This window comes from Oncorhynchus clarkii, chromosome 5, assembly GCF_045791955.1.
Source record: "Oncorhynchus clarkii lewisi isolate Uvic-CL-2024 chromosome 5, UVic_Ocla_1.0, whole genome shotgun sequence".
Lineage (NCBI taxonomy): Eukaryota > Metazoa > Chordata > Actinopteri > Salmoniformes > Salmonidae > Oncorhynchus > Oncorhynchus clarkii.
The window spans coordinates 81970316-81989951 of record NC_092151.1 but is presented as its reverse complement, the minus strand read 5'-3'; the positions used below and the strand labels follow the sequence as shown (position 1 = coordinate 81989951).

Sequence of the window (19636 nt, the reverse complement as noted above, 5' to 3'; positions counted from 1 at the left end):
GGTGGATATATTTGCTACATCATTAAACGGATAAACTGACAGTCAAAGACCACAAGTTACAGGCACAGCAGATATCATTGTTTATAAACTGTTTATAACGCGTGGACATGTGCTCTTCCATCGATTAGTATGTCTAGGACAAACAGGAACAAGTAGCAAGCTAGGATAGCTAACGTTACTGTTAGCTAGTTCAAACGAAAGTCTGATAAAACGGGATCTCACAAGCCAAATGTACAAACTACGACAGCTCAAATTATATATTTGCGGTTGCAAGACAGGCATGTTCCGCTTACACGTACATATCGGATATTAGCTGAATTGACAGAGACAAGCGATCACAGTGGTCTGTGTGAGGCTCGAGACATTTATCTCTAGGTAGGTGGCCATTTTGACACAGTTGATTTCGTCTGCTGCTAGCTCCATTTATCATCCATTGCCGTTGACAGTTACACTTTTCGATGTTCATGTGTCATCACGTCAAGTAATGCATATATAGTAATTTATGTTGTTAGCTAATATAATAATATTGAAAGTTGCACCATGCGTAATCGTTCATTGGCGAGTCGCACTCATTCAATGGCCTGCTAGCAGTAACGTTAGTTTGTACGTAATGCTTGTTTACAACCGAGCCTGCTAACTAGTTTGCTAGCTGCTAGCCATATTACATAACTCTAACTGCCCATTGTCATTTTCTTGCCTAAATGTTGTGTTTCTTAACAGTGTTGATCTGCTGCAAAGGTGTGAAGAAGTAATTTGAATAGACGGCTGAGAAGTAAAGAAGAACACTTAGTTTTGTTTTGTTCAATGCCAATCCTTACAACAACTTCAGCAACAATCTCTTCTGCCAAATGCTACAGCAAAGTCAGGATTGTACAATCTAGTGAAAGGCAGACAGTTGTTAGATATCTTTTGAAAATTATATGAGTGACCTTTTATTAAGGAGAGTTGCCTCAGTATGACTCAAGTATAATTTTATAGCTAAGAAGTGAGTCAGTTTACATGAGTATGTGCTTTGAATGAATGGTGTATCTGACCAACAACAACAGCCTAGGTTTGTCGTGTCTGAGGGTAAGATAAATGCAAAAAGGTGCACAGAACCAAATCTCCAGTACGTTCTCTAGCAATACAACCTCTACAATAGTGAGTTAATAAGAATGTCAGGCTCCTTCTCACACCCCTTCTCAGAAGAGTCAGGATTTAGGGTGTGTTGATTGATACTACTAACAAACACAATGTTAGTCACATCATAGCGATAGGCCCCCTTGGGTTTTGTTATGTGACTGAACCGTGACCCCCCCGTTTCTCCCTGTCGTCGCCCTCCAGTTGTGTGGATGAGGTGAACACAGGCTTTTCGCTGTTTTCCCCTTGAAGCGTCACTGTGAGGTAGATCCCCCCCCCCCTTTTTTTTTCAGAGAGTGTCCACATCTGGAGATAGGATGAGTTGGTGAGGAGGAATCAGTGTCAGGGCTGGCACAAAGTGCTGCTTCCATAAACCTTTTGAGAACATAGAACAGTTGAGTTGACTTTCCTCACTGACTCACACAGTCAGGCCTAGATCAAACAACCAAACAGATCCCTACTACATATGCTTGCTTTTCATTCATGTCTGTCTGACTGATTCAATCGAATCATCTCGACACCAGCCAAGACCTGCAGTACCGATAACTGCCAGTCTCCTTACCACCCAAGCCCCTTCTCCACTCATCGTCTCACCCTGGGAACTGGAGCTTCTCTCTGCTGGGGGCTCTGTCTCGCTCAGGCTGAAGAGTGGTCCTACATCCTGGTCTGCCTTAGCTTAACAGACACCAGGGCTGGGCCAGCTGTACCAAGAAGAACACATACCACACTGACAGAGAGAAGGGCCACTGGACTACAGAGCTGACTACTCTGGGTAAGAAGATTTGTTATGTCATTCTGGTCAAGCTGTCGGTGGGTACAATCAGTGTCCTCTTTATACTGAGGTGAAATGACACTAACTACCAAGTGATTTGGCAGAGTTCACATTCGCACACACTTCGAAAAGCTGCAATGATGATCAGTGTAAATCCTAATTAATTAAAATCATTCATTTTCATTATTTGGGTAAAGATGAATAAAGACTATCATAAGTTGTCTGTCATAAGCAGCCTGACATTATCTTGCATGAAACACCAACTCCTCTGAAGTAACACTGATGGTTATTCACACTAATTTCTGGCAGTGATATGCCGCTTTCCTTGCTTCTCCAGATCCTGGCCATGAGGTTTGATGCCACATTCTACTGACGGGAGACACTGGACCTAAATGGCGCAGCATGACTTTGTTCCAGCCTGGCTTAACTTTTCCACGCCTCAGCCCGCCAAGGTAAGTGAGCAGGGCCGGTTTTGGCTGTCCTAGTCTGTTGCTCCTCTATTGTTCCACAAGCAAGTCGGTAGGCTGATGACATCATGACTTCCCATCAAACCATCACGACTTCCCATCAAAACCTTTGCAGTTGTCTATTTTTTTACCCTTTAAGCCAAGTGTACACTACACAATTTAGCTGTCCCAGACAAGTTTTTGAGATCGGAGACAAAATCCTCATGTCGTTGCCCTCTCGGTGCGCAGTCTTCACCGACGCGTTTAATGTGAGCAGGTCAGAACCGCAATCGGAGTACTTCCGATCCTTTCTTTGAGCAATCCCAAACGTCCCAATATTTTCAAACGTTTGATTTTATCTGCACAAAATCTACAATGCTCTTGTAGTGTAAGATGTGCAGTGACAAATTTTGATCAGCAATAGCCAATGAGAGCTTTTCAGAGAAGACATTGTTTCGAATCACCCAGAATGTGTAGACTCTTGAGCCGGAGCGATGACTACTTGCGTTTGTACTTGCCAATGTCACTTTAACCAAAGTCCGTGTCAAATTGTGTCATCTCTGAAGTTCACAAGCAATGTTATTTATTTATTTTCTTAAATTTTGATCTTGTCTCATTGCTGCAACTCCCCAACGGGCTCGGGAGGCGAAGGTCGTGTCATGTGTCCTCCGAAACATGACCCGCCAAACGGCGCTTCTTAACACCCACCCGCTTAACCTGAAAGCCAGCCGCAACAATGTGTCGGCGGAAACACTGTTCACTTGACGATCGAGGTCAGCCTGCAGGCGCCTGGCCCGCCACAAGTTGCTAGCGCGAGATGAGCCATTGATTTGAAGTAAAGCGCCAAAACCTCCCCTAAGCCGGACGACGCTGGGCCAATTGTGTACCGCCCTATGGGATTCCCGATCACGGCCGGTTGTGATAAAGCAAGGGATCAAACCTGGGTCTGTAGTGACGTCTCTAGTAGAGGTCGACCGATTAATCGGAATGGCCGATTAATTAGGGCCGATTTCAAGTTTTCATAACAATCGGAAATCGGGATTTTTGGGTGCCTATTTCCGATTATTTTTTAATTTAAAAAATGTTTTATATATTTTTTTTATACCTTTTATTTAACTGGGCAAGTCAGTTAAGAACACATTCTTATTTTCAATGACTGCCTAGAATGGTGGGTTAACTGCCTTGTTCAGGGGCAGAACGACAGATTTTCACCTTGTCAGCTCAGGGGTTCCAATCTTGCAACCACACAGTTAACTAGTCCAACGCTCTAAACATTGCACTCCACGAGTAGCATGCCTGTTACACGAATGTAGTAGAAGCCAAGGTAAATTGTTAGCTAGCATTAAACTTATCTTATAAAAAACAATCAATCATAATCGCTAGTTATAACTACTGATCCAGTTTAGCAGGCAATATTAACCAAGTGAAATTGTGTCATTTCTCTTGCGTTCATTGCACGCAGAGTCAGGGTATATGCAACAGTTTGGGCTGCCTGGCTCATTGCGAACTAATTTGTCAGAATTTTACGTAATTATGACATACATTGAAGGTTGTGCAATGTAACAAGAATATTTAGACTTAGGGATGCCACCCGTTAGATAAAATACCGAACGTTTCCGTATTTCACTTAAATAATAAACGTTTTGTTTTTGAAATGATAGTTTCCGGATTCGATCATATTAATGACCAAAGGCTCGTATTTCTGTGTGTTATTATATTATAATTAAGTCTGATTTGATAGAGCAGTCTGACTGAGCAGCAGCAGGCCCGTAATCATTCATTCAAACAGCACTTTCGTGCGTTTTGCCAGCAGCTCTTCGCAAGCACAGCGCTGTTTATGACTTCAAGCCTATCAGCCTAATGGCTGGTGTAACCAATGTGAAATGGCTAGCTAGTTAGCTGGGTGTGCGCTAATACTGTTTCAAACGTCACTCGCTTTTAGATTTGGAGTAGTTATTCCGCGGCTTTTGTGGAGCGATGGGTAACGATGCTTCAAGTGTGGCTGTTGTCTATGTGTTCCTGGTTCGAGCCCAGGTAGGGGCAAGGAGGGGGATGGAAGCTATACTGTTACACTGGCAATACTATAGTGCCTATAAGAACATCCAATAGTCAAAGGTATATGAAATACAAATGGTATAGAGAGAAATGTCCTATAAATACTATATTAACTACAGCCTAAAACCTCTTACCTTGGAATATTGAAGTCTCATGTTAAAAGGAACCACCAACTTTCATATGTTCTCATGTTCTGAGCAAGGAACTTAAACGTTAGCTTTTTTACATGGCACATATTACTTTCTTCTCCAACACTTTGTTTTTGCATTATTTAAACCAAATTGAACATGTTTCATTATTTATTTGAGGCTAAATTGATTTTGATGTATTATATTAAGTTAAAATAAGTGTTAATTCAGTATTGTTGTAATTGTCATTATTACAAATAAAGTAAATCATCCGATTAATCGGTATCGGCTTTTTTGGTCCTCCAATAATCGGTATCGGCGTTGAAAAATCATAATCGGTCGACCTCTAGTCTTTAGCACTGTGATGCAGTGCCTTAGACCACTGCACCACTAGGGAGGCCCTACAAGCAATGTTATTTAATTCAAAATGTTGGCTAGATATTTCAACTCTGTATGGCAAGTGTGAATAAGGCTGCGTTAACAATCTAATCATCACATCATTGTGTTCACGAGACAGCGTGGTATGGAGAATTCTCACGACCAAGTGAAGAATCTTATAGTGTGTGACCCCCGTCTGTGCCACATCGTTTAGTGTGCGCTCCAGTAAGTTGCCAAGACAAAAAACAACAGGAAAGACACTCGTTTAATGTGAGTGGCTCGATGACGTTTGGATTTTGAAAGTCGTGTGGTGTAGACCAGGCATTAGTGTGTGTACTTTACTGTATTTATACTTGGAATATCACTTTTCAACAGGAAAAGTAAAGAAATGACTGGAGGACGTCTTTATGCTCTGAATATCAGCTACCCACCTTTATCAGGAGTAATCTTGAGCCTGATCGGAAAAACTTGCATGATGTAAAAAGTGTCTCATGACATTTGTCATAAATTTGATCTCCATCCTGTAGGTTACAGAAAACACCACTCGGTCTACCGTAGGCTACAGGCTACATGATTTACAGTGCCTTCAGAAAGTGTTCACACCACTTCACTTTTTCCACATTTAGTTGTGTTACAACCTGAATTAAAATTGTATTCAATTGTGATTTTTTTTGTCACGGGCCTACACACAATACCCCATAATGTCAAGTTCAGAAGTAGTAATGTGCTTGACAAGTCAGGTAATAAGTTGCATGGACTCACTCTGTGTGTAATAAGTGTTTAACATGATTTTTGAATGACTACTTCATCTCTGTACCCCACACATACAATTATCTGGAAGGTCTCTCAGTCGAGCAGGGAATTTCACACAGTTTCAAAGACCAAGGAGGTTTTCCACTGCCTTACAAAGGGCACGTATTGGTAGATGGGTAAAAAAATTAAGAAAAGCAGACATTGAATATCCCTTTGAGCATGGTGAACATGGAGCTGGACATGGACAATATTTTGCACCCATGCCTTTGACAAAGTGGGTACTAAACGGGGCGGCCTCAGCTCTCACCTAAATAGCCCATATGCCACTGGGTGAGATAAATGTTAATTGTTTTGGGGCAGAATTATGTAAGGTATATGTGTTGTTGGAGGTTCATCTTGGTCTGTTTAGCTCGGGAAATGTCCCAGCACCTCTCTGGGTCTCTCTTACAGGGACCTCCTGCCTTAGACCGCTGCAAAACCTGCCTAATGGGGGTGGGGCCTGTAAGTGAGACCTAGAGAGGTGCTGGGGGTTAGGACAGGACAGGCATCCTATAATTCCTACTATAATTCCTACTAATTCCTACTACAGACCATCACTGCCTGGCACGGAAATTGCTCGGCCTCCGACCGCAAGGCACTACAGAGGGTAGTGCGTACTGCACAGTACATCACTGGGGCTAAGCTGCCTGCCATCCAGGACCTCTACACCAGGCGGTGTCAGAGGAAGTCCCTGAAAATTGTCAAAGACCCCAACCTCATAGACTGTTCTCTCTACTACTACATGGCAAGAGGTACCGGGAGTGCCAAGTCTAGGACAAAAAAGCTTTTTTACCCCGAAGCCATAAGATTTTTACCCCCCCCCCCCAACCCCTCTTTTACGCTGCTGCTACTCTCTTTATCATATATGCATAGTCACTTTAACTATATCTACATGTACATACTACCTCAATCAGCCCGACTAACCGGTGCCTGTATGTAGCCTCGCTACTGTATATATAACCTCGCTACTGTATATAGCCTCGCTACTGTATTTAGCCTCGCTACTGTTATTTTTCACTGTCTATTTACTGTTGTTTTATTTCTTACCTATTGTTCACCTAATACCTTTTTTGCACTGTTGGTTAGAGCCTGTAAGTAAGCATTTCACTGTAAGGTTGTTGTATTCGGCGCACGTGACAAATACACTTTGATTTGATTTGTTCTGTAAATATGTTTTCTCAGAAGAAACTGCTAATTGAAAAAATGTTTCTGGGAATGCCATGCTTTGTTGGATCAAGCTTTTTAGGTGGCTGGGTAAAATGTTAGCAGACTATGCATATACAGTAGGTCCAATGTTTGCGCTGCGGTGCCTGGTTGAACTTTGACCCCAAAGGTATGTTGTGGCCTTGAATGGCCCAGGTAGTTATGGCTGCCTGTCTTTGTAGAGGACAATAATACAATATAACACTATAGTCTGTATCACTACTTTCCAGTTGTATCACTTCTTTCCAGTAGCACTTGTCAGAATTCTGTAGCTGTTAAAATCATGGGTCAAAGTAAAATGGATGACAGTCTAGACAGTTTTCTTTATTTTTTGGAGATTTAAGAAGTTTATTGATTTTGGTGTCTTAGTGCAGCCGGGGGTGGGCCATCCAGTGCATTAATACTGTATATCAGGGCAGGATTTTATCAGATTTCAGTGGCATTTGGTCTTTTGGTGTTGTTGGTTGTGTCTTCATGGTGCCATATAGTATGTTGGTATTAGGGATGAGACAAATGGACAATTTTTCTTAACATTTAAACGGCCATTTTCTTTTATTGGTGCTCCATTAAAATAATAAGAAAAAATCATAAAATTCCACATCAATTTAAAATGCAGAATAATGGTTGTATGACCTTTAGGGCCCGGCAATTAAGTTACACTATATATACCAAAGTATGTGGACACACCTTCAAAAGAGCTATTTCAGCCACACCCGTTGCTGACAGGTGTAGAAAATCGAGCACACCGCCTTGTGTAACAGTATAACTTTAGACCGTCCCCTCGCCTATACCCGGGCGCGAACCAGGGACCCTCTGCACACATCAACAACAGTCACCCTTGAAGCATCGTTACCCATCGCTCCACAAAAGCCGTGGCCCTTGCAGAGCAAGGGGAACCACTACTTCAAGGTCTCAGAGCAAGTGACGTCACCGATTGAAACGCTATTTAGCGCGCACCGCTAACAAAGCTAGCCGTTTCACATCCGTTACACTTGCAATCTCCATAGACAAACATTGAAAGTAGAACGGCCTTACTGAAGAGCACAGTGACTTTCAACGTGGCACTGTCATAGGATGCCACCAAGTCAGTTAATCAAATTTCTGCCCTGCTGGAGCTGCCCCGGTCAACTGTGCTGTTATTGTAAAGTGAAAATGTCTAGGCGCAACAAGGGCTCAGCTGCGAAGTGGTAGGCCACACAACATCACAGAACCGGACCGCCGAGTGCTGAAGCGAGCAGCGCGTTAAAATCATCTGTCCTCGGTTGCAACACTCACTACCAAGTCCCAAACTGCCTCTGGAAGCAACATCATTATAATGACTGTTTGTCGAGAGCTTCATGAAATGGGTTTACACACAAGCCTAAGGTCACCATGCGCAATGCTAAGCGTCGGCTGGAGTGGTGTAAAGCCTGCCACCATTGGACTCTGGAGCAGTGGAAACGCGTTTTCTGGAGTGATGAATCACGCTTCACCATCTGGCAGTTTGACAGACGAATCTGGGTTTGGCAGATGCCAGGAGTATGCTACCTGCCCGAATGCATAGTGCCAACTGTAAAGTTTGGTGGAGGAGGAATAATGGTCTGGGGCTGTTTTGAATGGTTTGGGCTAGGCCCCTTAGTTCCAGTGAAGGGACATCTTAACACTACAGCATACAATGACATTCTAGACAATTCTGTGCTTCCAACTTTGTGGCAACAGTTTGGGGAAGGCCCTTTCTCTTTCAGCATGACAATGCCCCCGCACAAAGCGAGGTCCAAATAGAAATGGTTTGTCGAGATCGGTGTGGAAGAACTTGACTGACCTGCACAGAGCCCTGACCTCAACCCATCAAACACCTTTGGGATGAATTGGCACACCGACTGCGAGCCAGGCGTAATTACCCAACATTAGTGCCCACAGAAATGTTCCAACATCTAGTGGAAAGCCTTCCCAGAAGAGTGGACCAACTCCGTATTAATGCCCATGATTTTGGAATTAAATGTGTTTTATTTCTACAAAATGTCTTGGTAAGTCATGGTATTTAACACACTTTAAAGTACTTTTCTAGGGAGAGTGGCCTGCTTGCAGCAGCTAGAGATTATTTGATTGACACCTCTGGTTGCCTAGTGATGGATTTTTGTCCCGTTTCAGAAGCGCCAAACCTTCATTACGAAGGTCATAACCGCCATCGATAAGAGACAGCGCGCAGCTGTATTCATCGACCTGGCCAAGGCTTTCGACTCTGTCAATCACAACATTCTTATTGGCAGACTCGACAGCCTTGGTTTCTCAAATGATTGCCTCGCCTGGTTTACCAACTACTTCTCTGATAGAGTTCAGTGTGTCAAATCGGAGGGCCTGTTGTCCGGCCACAGGGTTAAATTCTCGGGCCGACTCTCTTTTCTGTATACATCAATGATGTTGCTCTTGCTGCTGGTGATTCTCTGATCCACCTCTACGCAGATGACACCATTCTGTATACTTCTGGCCCCTCCTTGGACACTGTGTTAACTAACCTCCAGACGAGCTTCAATGCCATACCACTCTCCTTCCGTGGCCTCCAACTGCTCTTAAATGCAAGTAAAACTAAATGCATGCTTTTCAATCGATCACTGCCCCCCTGCTCGCCCGTCCAGCATCACTACTCTGGATGGCTCTGACTTAGAATACGTGGACAACTACAAATACCTGGGTGTCTGGTTAGACTGTAAACTCTCCTTCCAGACTGACATCAAACATCTCCAATCCAAATTCCTTCACTCATGCTGCCAAACATACCCTCGTAAACTGACCATCCTACCGATCCTCGACTACGGTGATGTCATCTATAAAATAGCCTCCAACACTCTACTCAACAAACTGGATGCAGTCTATCACAGTGCCATCCGTTTTGTCCCAAAGCCCCATACACTACCCACCATTGCGACCTGTACGCTCTCGTTGGTTGGCCCTCGCTTCATACTCGTCGCCAAACCCACTGGCTACAGGTTATCTATAAGTCTCTGCTAGGTAAAGCCCCGCTTTATCTCAGCTCACTGGTCACCATAGCATCACCCACTCGTAGCATGCGCTCCAGCAGGTATAGCCAATTCCTCCTTTGGTCGTCTTTCCTTCCAGTTCTCTGCTGCCCATGACTGGAACGAATTGAAAAAATCTCTGAAGCTGGAGACTCACATCTCCCTCACTAGCTTTAAGCACCAGCTGTCAGAGCAGCTTACAGATCACTGCACCTGTACATAGCCCATCTGTAAACAGCCCATCTATCTACCTACCTCATCCCCATACTGGTATTTATTTATTTTGCTCCTTTGCACCCCAGTATCTCTACCTGCACATTCATCTTCTGCCGATCTACCATTCCAGTGTTTAATTGCTATATTGTAATTACTTCGCCACCATGACCTATTTATTTCCTTAACTTACCTCATTTGCACTCACTGTATATAGACTTTTTGTTTTCTTTTGTTCTACTGTATTATTGACTGTATGTTTTGTTTATTCCATGTGTAACTCTTGTGTTGTTGTATGTGTCGAATTGCTACGCTTTATCTTGGCCAGGTCGCAGTTGCAAATGAGAACTTGTTCTCAACTAGCCTACCTGGTTAAATAAAGGTGAAATATTTTTTTTAATTACACACATGTATAAATGCCCGTTCATATCACCAGATAAGGTTTCGTAGTGTAGTCTACCCTAATATACAGACAAACAAACATGCCGTAGCCGAGTGGCTTTCAAGGAGCCACATTCCATTATGTCTGAAATGTTATCAATACAGTCTACCGGTAGCCTACTGTAATTTCAAGTGAGGCAAAAACGAAAAGTAGGCTCGCAAGATTATTCTACAGGCGTCAGACCGAAGACTGAACACACACTTGCATCATTAGCGAAGAGACCGAGCAGGCAGGCCAGCGCGAGGGAGGGAGAGGCAGAAGTGTGCTCATATGTTTTGGTAATCTGCAACTCTCAATGTCTTGTCTTGCCTACCTTGCAAATTCAAGTAGCCTAAAGCCTCTTCCTCTGATTTTATGTGAATTACACAACTGCCCAGGCCTTTATAGCCTGTTGGTTATACCACGGAAAATAATGTTTTGTGATAATTGTGATTTTAATTAAGTGTGGGGGGGGTTCGGTTTGAGATTTTTCTTAACGTTAATGATCTCAACTTCGTTTAAACTGTTACTTTCACACCCCCATTGTGAGCTATTGCTCTGAGTGGTTACTGAGGCTCTTATAAATGTGCCCCTCTGTCTCTCTTTCTCTGTCTCTCTCTTTGACGCTTTCTGTATCTCTTTCTCCATCTCTGTACATTTCTCTTTCCCTCTCTGTATCTCTCAGTCTCTTGCAGCGTTTGAGAGGCACGGAGAGAATCTTGCCCGCGGTGATGCTCGGCCCGCTGTGAGCCGCCGCCGCCATAACTCCTCCGACGGCTTCTTCAACAACAGCCCTCTCAGAGCACCTGCAGGTAGCACACGCACATACACATGGTATTACCCTACCTGACCCTGACTACCAAATCAAAGTGTATTAGTCACAGATATACATATGTTAAAGTAGGGTTGAACAGTAAGTGTGTGTTGGATGGATTATGAGGTCCAATCAGTTCTTAACCTTCATTTTACTTTTCCACTCCTGGTTGCTAGGTGATGGGTTGCACCATCCCTCTCTCCTGCGGCATGACTCTGTGGACTCAGGCGTGGCTAAGGGAGGGCAGGGGGGCCTGGGCAGCGGTCTCTGGGGGCAGGAGGGACCCCACCATGGGCGCCACACCAAGCGCCCTGTGGGGGACAGGGACAGGGAGCGACCAGGGCCCCACCGTCAGCGTAACGGGACCTTCCACCCCCGGAAAGGAGGCTTCCTGCCAGTTGAGGGAGGCCATGAGGACAAGCTGAAGTTTGTGGAGGAGGATTTTGTGGGTGCCCTCTCATCTTTCTCCAGATGTTCATTGCTTGAATTTAAAACAATTCCAAAGATTTGGTTTATCAAGCTGTTTCAGATCATTTTTAAATTGTTAGCGACCTGCTGGGTGAATACTATGTTTAAATTACTTCAGACAACTTTTGTTAAGTTACGGGTGTTCTTGCTTTTTTCCACAGCCCTCACTCAATCAATCAGAGAGCAGTGGGAAGCCGGTGGCCCAGCCTCATGCCGTAGGGACTCCTGTAGGTGTTTGGGGTGAGTGAGGAGCTCTGCCAGTGACTGGCTTTGAAAGGGAGCAAGCCTGATTGATTGATTGGTAAATCCTTCCCCCACAGAGCACCCCCCTAGTGCCAAGCAGACCATAACTAAGATGTTGGTCATCAAGAAGGTTTCCAAGGAAGACCCTGGCGCTTCTTTCTCTGCTGGTTTCGCCAACACAACAGTACCCCACGTAACCAACGGCACCAAAACCCCAATCTCTTCATCCAGTGTCTACAAGAACCTGGTGCCCAAGCCAGCTATCACCCCAACCAAGGTAGGTAAAGAAAAAAAAGGTAGGCCCTAAAATTGTCACGTCCCCAGCCAAGGTAGGTCCTCACTACTGCCATCTCCTCAACCAGGACAGGGTATAATCACTAGTCACACCCTCCGCAAAGGTAGGTCCTCACTACTGCCATCTCCTCAACCAGGACAGGGTATAATCACTAGTCACACCCTCCGCAAAGGTAGGTCCTCACTACTGCCATCTCCTCAACCAGGACAGGGTATAATCACTAGTCACACCCTCCGCAAAGGTAGGACCTCACTACTGCCATCTCCTCAACCAGGACAGGGTATAATCACTAGTCACACCCTCCGCAAAGGTAGGACCTCACTACTGCCATCTCCTCAACCAGGACAGGGTATAATCACTAGTCACACCCTCCGCAAAGGTAGGACCTCACTACTGCCATCTCCTCAACCAGGACAGGGTATAATCACTAGTCACACCCTCCGCAAAGGTAGGACCTCACTACTGCCATCTCCTCAACCAGGACAGGGTATAATCACTAGTCACACCCTCCGCAAAGGTAGGACCTCACTACTGCCATCTCCTCAACCAGGACAGGGTATAATCACTTGTCACACCCTCCGCAAAGGTAGGACCTCACTACTGCCATCTCCTCAACCAGGACAGGGTATAATCACTAGTCACACCCTCCGCAAAGGTAGGACCTCACTACTGCCATCTCCTTGTGGGGCGGCAGGTAGCCTAGTGGTTAGAGCGTTGGTCTTGTAACTGAAAGGTTGCAAGATCGAATCCCCGAGCTGACAAGGTAAAAATATGTCGTTCTGCCCCTGAACAAGGCACTGTTCCAAAGCAGTCATTGAAAATAAGAATTTGTTCTTAACTGACTTGCTGACTGACTTTTTTTCCCTCTGCAGGCTGGTCCCTGGAAGCCAAGCGGGAGAGAAACCAAAAGCAGTTTTAATTTATCCGGCTGGGACTCCGCCTTCACCAGCCCTGCTGCCTCTGTGAACAAACTTCTTACGCATGTCACTCCCCCGACCTACGGCCAGACCTACGGAACCCCCAAGGAGGTGAGTCTGACCTCTGACAGGGACTAGAGGGCAACTTACTTACAGTTGAAGTTGGAAGTTGAGTCATTAAAACTCATTTTTCAACCAATCCACAAGTTTCTTGTTAACAAACTATAGTTTTGGCAAGTCAGTTAGGACATCTACTTGTGTATGACACAAGTAATTTTTCCAATAATTGTTTACAGACAGATTATTTCACTTATAATTCACTGTATCACAATTCCAGTGGGTCAGAAGTTTACATACACTAAGTTGACTGGGCATTTAAACAGCTTGGAAAATTCCAAGAAAATTATGTTATGGCTTTAAAAGCTTCTGATAGGCTAATTGACATAATCTGAGTCAATTGGAGGTGTACCTGTGGATGTATTTCAAGGCCTACTTTCAAACTCAGTGCCTCTTTGCTTGGCATCATGGGAAAATCAAAAGAAATCAGCCAAGACCTCAGAAAAAAAATGGTAGACCTCCACAAGCCTGGTTCATCCTTGGGAGCAATTTCCAAACGCCTGAAGGTACCACGTTCATCTGTACAAACAATAGTACGCAAGTATGAACACCATGGGACCACGCAGCTGTCATACCACTCAGGAAGGAGACACGTTCTGTCTCCTAGAGATGAACGTACTTTGGTGCGAAAAGTGCAAATCAATCCTAGAACATCAGCAAAGGACCTTGTGAAGATGCTGGAAACAGGTACAAAAGTATCTATATCCACAGTAAAACGAGTCCTATACCAACATAACCTGAAAGGCCGCTCAGCAAGGAAGAAGCCACTGCTACAAACCCACCATAAAAAATCCAGTACGGTTTCCAACTACATATGGGGACAAAGATTGTACTTTTTGGAGATATGTCATGTTGTGGGGGTGCTTTGCTGCAGGAGGGACTGGTGCACTTCACAAAATAGATGGCATCATGTGGGAGGACAATTATGTGGATATATTAAAGCAACATCTCAAGACATCAGTCAGGAAGTTAAAGCTTCATCGCAAATGGGTCTTCCAAATGGACAATGACCCCAAGCATACTTCCAAAGTTGTGTCAAAATGGCTTAAGGACAACAAAGTCAAGGCCATCACAAAGCCCTGACCTCAATCCTATAGAAAATTTGTGGGCAGAACTGAAAAAGCTTTTGCGAGCAAGGAGGCCTGCAAACCTGACTCGGTTACAACAGCTCTGTCAGGAGGAATGGGACAGAATTCACCCAACTTATTGGGGAAGCTTGTGGAAGGCTACCCGAAACGTTTGACCCAAGTTAAACAATTTAAAGTCAATGCTACCAAATACTAATGGAGTGCATATAATCTTCCGACCCACTGGGAATGTGATAAAATAAATAAAAATAAATAAATTATTCTCTCTACTATTATTCTGACATTTCACATTCTTAAATAAAGTGGTGATCCTAGCCGACCTAAGACCGAGAACTTTTACTAGGATTTTTTTATTTTATTTTTTACCTTTATTTAACTAGGCAAGTCGGTTAAGAACAAATTCTTATTTTCAATGATGGCCTAGGAAAAGTGGGTTAACTGCCTGTTCAGGGGCAGAACTACAGTTTTGTATCTTGTCAGCTCGGGGGTTTGAACTTGCAACCTTCCGGTTACTAGTCCAACGCTCTAACCACTAGGCTACCCTGCCGATTAACTGTCAGGAATTGTGAAAAACTGAGTTTAACTTTATTTGGCTAAGGTGTATGTAAACTTCCAACTACAACTGTGTGTGTGTGTGTGTCTCTCTCGCTCTCATTTAGATGTGTATATATATACACATCTCATTAAACATTTATTTTATCAGGGACTCCTACTGAGACAAGGTCTCTTTCAGAGATGAGTCCTAAATACAGAAAAGACACAAAATATAAATACAAAATGGAATCAGAAAGAAAAACACGGTCATTAAAAACAAACATGTTCATCAGTAATAAGGTCCTCAATCAGCTTTCTGAATTCCCCTAGAAGTACCAGCACATCAAATCTAAGAAAATGTTGAAGATTGTTCCACAAATAAGGTGCAAGAAAACTAAAAGCAGATTTACCCAACGCAGTAGAGACCAAAGGAATTCCCAGAGTTAACCATCCCTGAGACTGGGTGTGGTAACTTGTATGTCTAAAGTTTAGTTATGATGTTAGGTACAGTGGGACTTTTTGTAAAATAGCTTTATAAATGAAAACATAGCAATGTATCAAACTAGGAGACATCGAAGAGGGCCAACCAACTTTCTGGCAGAGAATGCAGTGATGATTACTAAAATTGTCACCCGTAATAAAGAGTTGGAGTCTGAAAACACTGCTCTAGCATTCCAACTCTGACCCACTCTACACTTGATTTGATACAATTTATTTGAAAATACTTAAAATTTATTTGGTAAGACCTCTCTCAGCCTCCCTCCAGCATCACCCCTCCCATCGACGTCACCCTTCCTCGTCTGAAGCTGATGCGTCGCAGCACCGACCGGAAGAGTGAGTTCCTGCGAGGCCTGAAGGATGATAGGAACTGGGACGGGCCCACCTCTACCAGTCCATCAGAACCTAAGGAGAACAGAGGAGACTTACAGGAGAATGGGATCCCTCACTCTCTCAGCGACTCAGACACAGATCACCTTTCCAGCTCGTTGGAGGCAGAATACAGGTAAGTTGCACCCACATGCACATACCCTCAGTGACTCAAACAGTAAGATCCTGAAGCTGAGTGGGGTGTGTTTGGTTGGGGGCGCTGTAGGGCAGTGGACCCGTGGGGTCAGGGTGGGGCGACCAAGCTAAATTGTGTGAAATGAACGAGCATTTCATGTTGAGCATGAAAAACCCAGCGGCGTCGCAGTTCTTGACACACTTATACCGGTCGCCTGGCACCTACTACCATTCCCCGTTCAAAGGCACTTCAATGTTTTGTGTTGCCCATTGACCGTCTGAATGGCACACATACACAGTCCATGTATCAATTGTATCAAGGTTAAAAATCCTTCTTTAACCTGTTTCCTCCCCTTCATCTACGCTGATTGAAGTGGATTTAATACTTAAGTCTATAGACGCACCTGTGCGTCAATCTGAGTAACATGATACAAAATCCCCATCAAAATCCCCATGGGCTGCGTCTCCATCCACCACATCTTCCCATGTCAGGCCTTCCGCATCTGCGGAGGGAGGTGGCTGAGCTACAGGGGTGTTTGTCAGATCATGAAACATCCCGAAAATCTGTCTTCTCAAGAAAACGTTTGTAGTGTCCGAACGGTTTCCGTTTTGCTCTACGACCCCCACAAGTGTCACAGGACACCTCTGAAGTCGGTAATGCTGATGTTCCAACTTTTGTCTGTAGCGTCCAAACCGTTTAGATTCGGACGCTACTATGACCCCACTGTGGAAGGGGAGACTCATGAACACACTGGTGTTCTCCGTTTTGCTCTAGGACCCCCACCAGTGTCACAGGACTAGTCTGAAGGTAACCCATACAAACTTATGGAGGTAGTTTTGTGACCCCAAAAAACAAGGGGTTAAATGTGTAAAAACGTTAATATTTCCTGAGCTTTCTTACATCTCCTAGATATAGGACAATCACTTCAAAGCTTGTTTTACCAGTGATCTCCGCCTCTTCTGGTAGGTTGCTCAAAGCTATGGGCTGGCAGGAGTACCCAGAGAATGATGACAACTTTTTGCCCATCACTGATGCTGAGCTCCAAGAATTTCAAGCTAAAACTGAGAAGGTAAAAGCTATACATAGCTATTTACATGTGTTACTGTGAGTGGATATCGCTCTATAGCTAGGTTTCCATCCAATTGGTGACATTTTTTTCAAGCATATATTCAAAAATGTGCACAAAAACAATATGCGCATTTTCCCACAAGAGGGGTGTTTTCATCACACTGACTTGTTGCAGATCAAGTGCTGTGCATGGTGATGACGTAAGGCACATAAAAACCACTTCTGCAGTTCAGTTCCCATGTACAAATGAAAAAACACAAATGGGTTACCATCGCATTTTCAACTCTACCACTCAACTCTCTGTCACAAAAACTGTTGCAATAAATAGCAAACTTGCCTAATGTGGTTCTGGTGCATGCTCTCTGGACAACAGTTTGCTGATAAAGTGGACCGGTTACATGATGTGATCTGGATAAGAGCAAGGTCATTTTATTTGATAATTGGCAACAATTTGAAACCGTTCAAATAATAGTCTACCCTCAATATTTAGCCTATTGGAAATTTGCATGATCACTGTGCACTTAACCATGTGAAGTTCATCATAAATTATTCCAACGTGAAGTTCATCAGAACTTATTTCATTTGCCTAGAAACTTTTAATGCTTTTCCATGTCGTGGTGAAAGGCTGTGAAAGACTGTGGTAGGCCTACAATGTGACATATCATTGCGTGATTAATATCAATATTTTCACCACCATTTCACCATATCCCACCATTTTGAACAAACAAATTGTCTATCGACATTTATGAATTTGGAGCGACATTTCCTGTTTCCAATAGCCCTGTTGTGACTTCTCATGCATCAGGTCTGCATGAAAAGTTTGGAAACCTGGTTACTGTTGTTATTAATCTATCTGTCTGTTCTAGCTGAAGAGGAACAGGCTGGTCCAGAACGGTGTTCTCCTGAAGCCTCTTCTCAAGGGTGCGCCCCTGCCCCTGCTGTCCTGGAGAAGCCCTGTAGAGCCTGAACTAGAAGAGGTCTCAGAGTCCGAGAGCACTAGCAGCAGCCAGACAGACGACGACGACACCTAACATGGCTTTACACCCCTCCTCTTCTTCTTTCTCACGTCACGCTCCCTCGCTCATTGCACTCGTCTGTTTTACACTTCTTCCTCGTTCACAAGACACTGGTCATACAGACACTGGTGTGACAGAGAGGGGTCAGAGGTCATGCCTGAGGGTCTTCTTGGTTTTCCTTCTGCTTTTTCTTTCCTTTCTTTCTTTTTATGACCCCTTTGTTTGGTCTTTTCCTAGAAGCTGAATTTATTATTGAAAGCAAAACACATCAGCATTTTTCTTTTGATTTGGTGATGAAAGAAGCTAACCCATGATGTTGACAACAACCAAACCAATAATGATTTTACTTGCAAATGACTTCATCGATTGATACTTAATTTTGTTGAAAGATGGCTTTGACACCTGCTCTTGCTGAAACAATTTGTAGCATTTGTGTTGAGATGAAACAATCATTGTGAGCAGTTGATATTGACATTGCTTCCAATCCCCTAAATAACCCTTCTGTAAGGATTTAGGTTTGTTTTTTGTTTTGGTCCATTTAAAGCCAACAAATGGTAATGCATCTGTCTTATTTGAACAGTGTAAGGCATGCTTTTGCTCATCATTATATTTCTCCTAAGCGGTAGGAGAACAGTCATTTACAGTTATGGACCACCATTACTTTTATTGCAGCACTGATTGAATGTAGCCAGTAAGGGCATAAAGAAGAATAAAACAACATTCTGAACTAATGGAAATGTCACTTTACCAAACTTATTCTGGAGAAAAACTCAATTATTCCATCGTAGCTGTTCAAGCTGATTGTCTGTTCCTAGTTCACCAACCACCATCATTTTCAGATGTTCAAAATGCCAAGTTCTATGGTTGATAAAGAATGTAAATGTACAGCCGCCCCCCAAATACTCCTGCGTCTTGTATTAAGATACAACCTGGTTTTCGTTCTTACATGAGGGACTGCTTTTGAAAATTATGCATTTACCAGATTTAGATTGCAACAATTGTCCTGGCTGGTAGAATGTTCAGCTGGCTTTATCACAGATTTAAGGCTCTTTGTTGCTGTTTTTTTCTAATTTGGTACAGCTGTAAATCCCACATAGATATTTCTTTTTTTTGCATATTGTTCTTGCAGCCTTGATATTCAGGGTGGATTGTAAAAAAAATACAATACAAATTGTGAGTTTTGAAAAATGTAAGATTATTTTGATAACATTATTTACATATTTTTAAAGATAAGGTTTCCTGTAATGGACTGTCTGTATGAGAAAGAAACTACTGCATCTTGGAAAAATGTAATTGTAATAAATATTTTGCATCGGTTTGCCAAACATTTGTCTGCTTCTCTATCTAAGAATCTAAATGATCCACAAGTGATTTGTTTAGTTTTAGATTTATCCAGTGACACCTATAAAATCAATTTGCGTCATCAAAGATTATAGAGCTGATTTGAGAAGTCTGCAGACGGGGTGAGTTAGTTGTAGCCACTACAGGGCAGCAGAGGACGCTTGAGAAGTCTGTGTTGAGGCCCTCCAACACAGCCATCGACATGGTGA

The 19636-nt window shown here is 43.5% G+C and overlaps 1 protein-coding gene across 3 annotated transcripts; it reads left to right on the top strand.

Moving 5' to 3' along the window:
* Positions 1-18: 18 nt before the first annotated feature.
* Positions 19-19415, top strand: LOC139409448 (vasculin-like protein 1). Of its 3 annotated transcripts, none has more exons than XM_071154611.1 (11): positions 19-375; positions 721-1891; positions 2229-2343; positions 11209-11335; positions 11514-11782; positions 11967-12045; positions 12126-12325; positions 13216-13371; positions 15755-16002; positions 16969-17071; positions 17937-19415. In XM_071154611.1, the coding sequence occupies exons 3-11, from the start codon at positions 2284-2286 to the stop codon at positions 18099-18101; spliced, it is 1407 nt and encodes a 468-aa protein (XP_071010712.1). In that variant the 5' UTR covers positions 19-375; positions 721-1891; positions 2229-2283; the 3' UTR covers positions 18102-19415. The 3 variants fall into 3 exon arrangements, with proteins under 3 accessions (XP_071010712.1, XP_071010714.1, XP_071010713.1); XM_071154612.1 differs by lacking the exon at positions 19-375 and adding an exon at positions 430-481 and having other exon boundaries at positions 17937-19411; XM_071154613.1 differs by lacking the exon at positions 16969-17071 and having other exon boundaries at positions 124-375; positions 17937-19411.
* Positions 19416-19636: the final 221 nt, after the last annotated feature.

Coding starts and splice junctions, on each gene's coding strand:
- LOC139409448 (XM_071154611.1), top strand. CDS start 2,284: ATGGCGCAGCATGACTTTGTTCCAGCCTGGCTTAACTTTTCCACGCCT. Junction 12,046..12,125: donor GACTCCTGTAGGTGTTTGGG/GTGAGTGAGGAG, acceptor CTTCCCCCACAG/AGCACCCCCCTAGTGCCAAG. Junction 12,326..13,215: donor CAGCTATCACCCCAACCAAG/GTAGGTAAAGAA, acceptor TTCCCTCTGCAG/GCTGGTCCCTGGAAGCCAAG.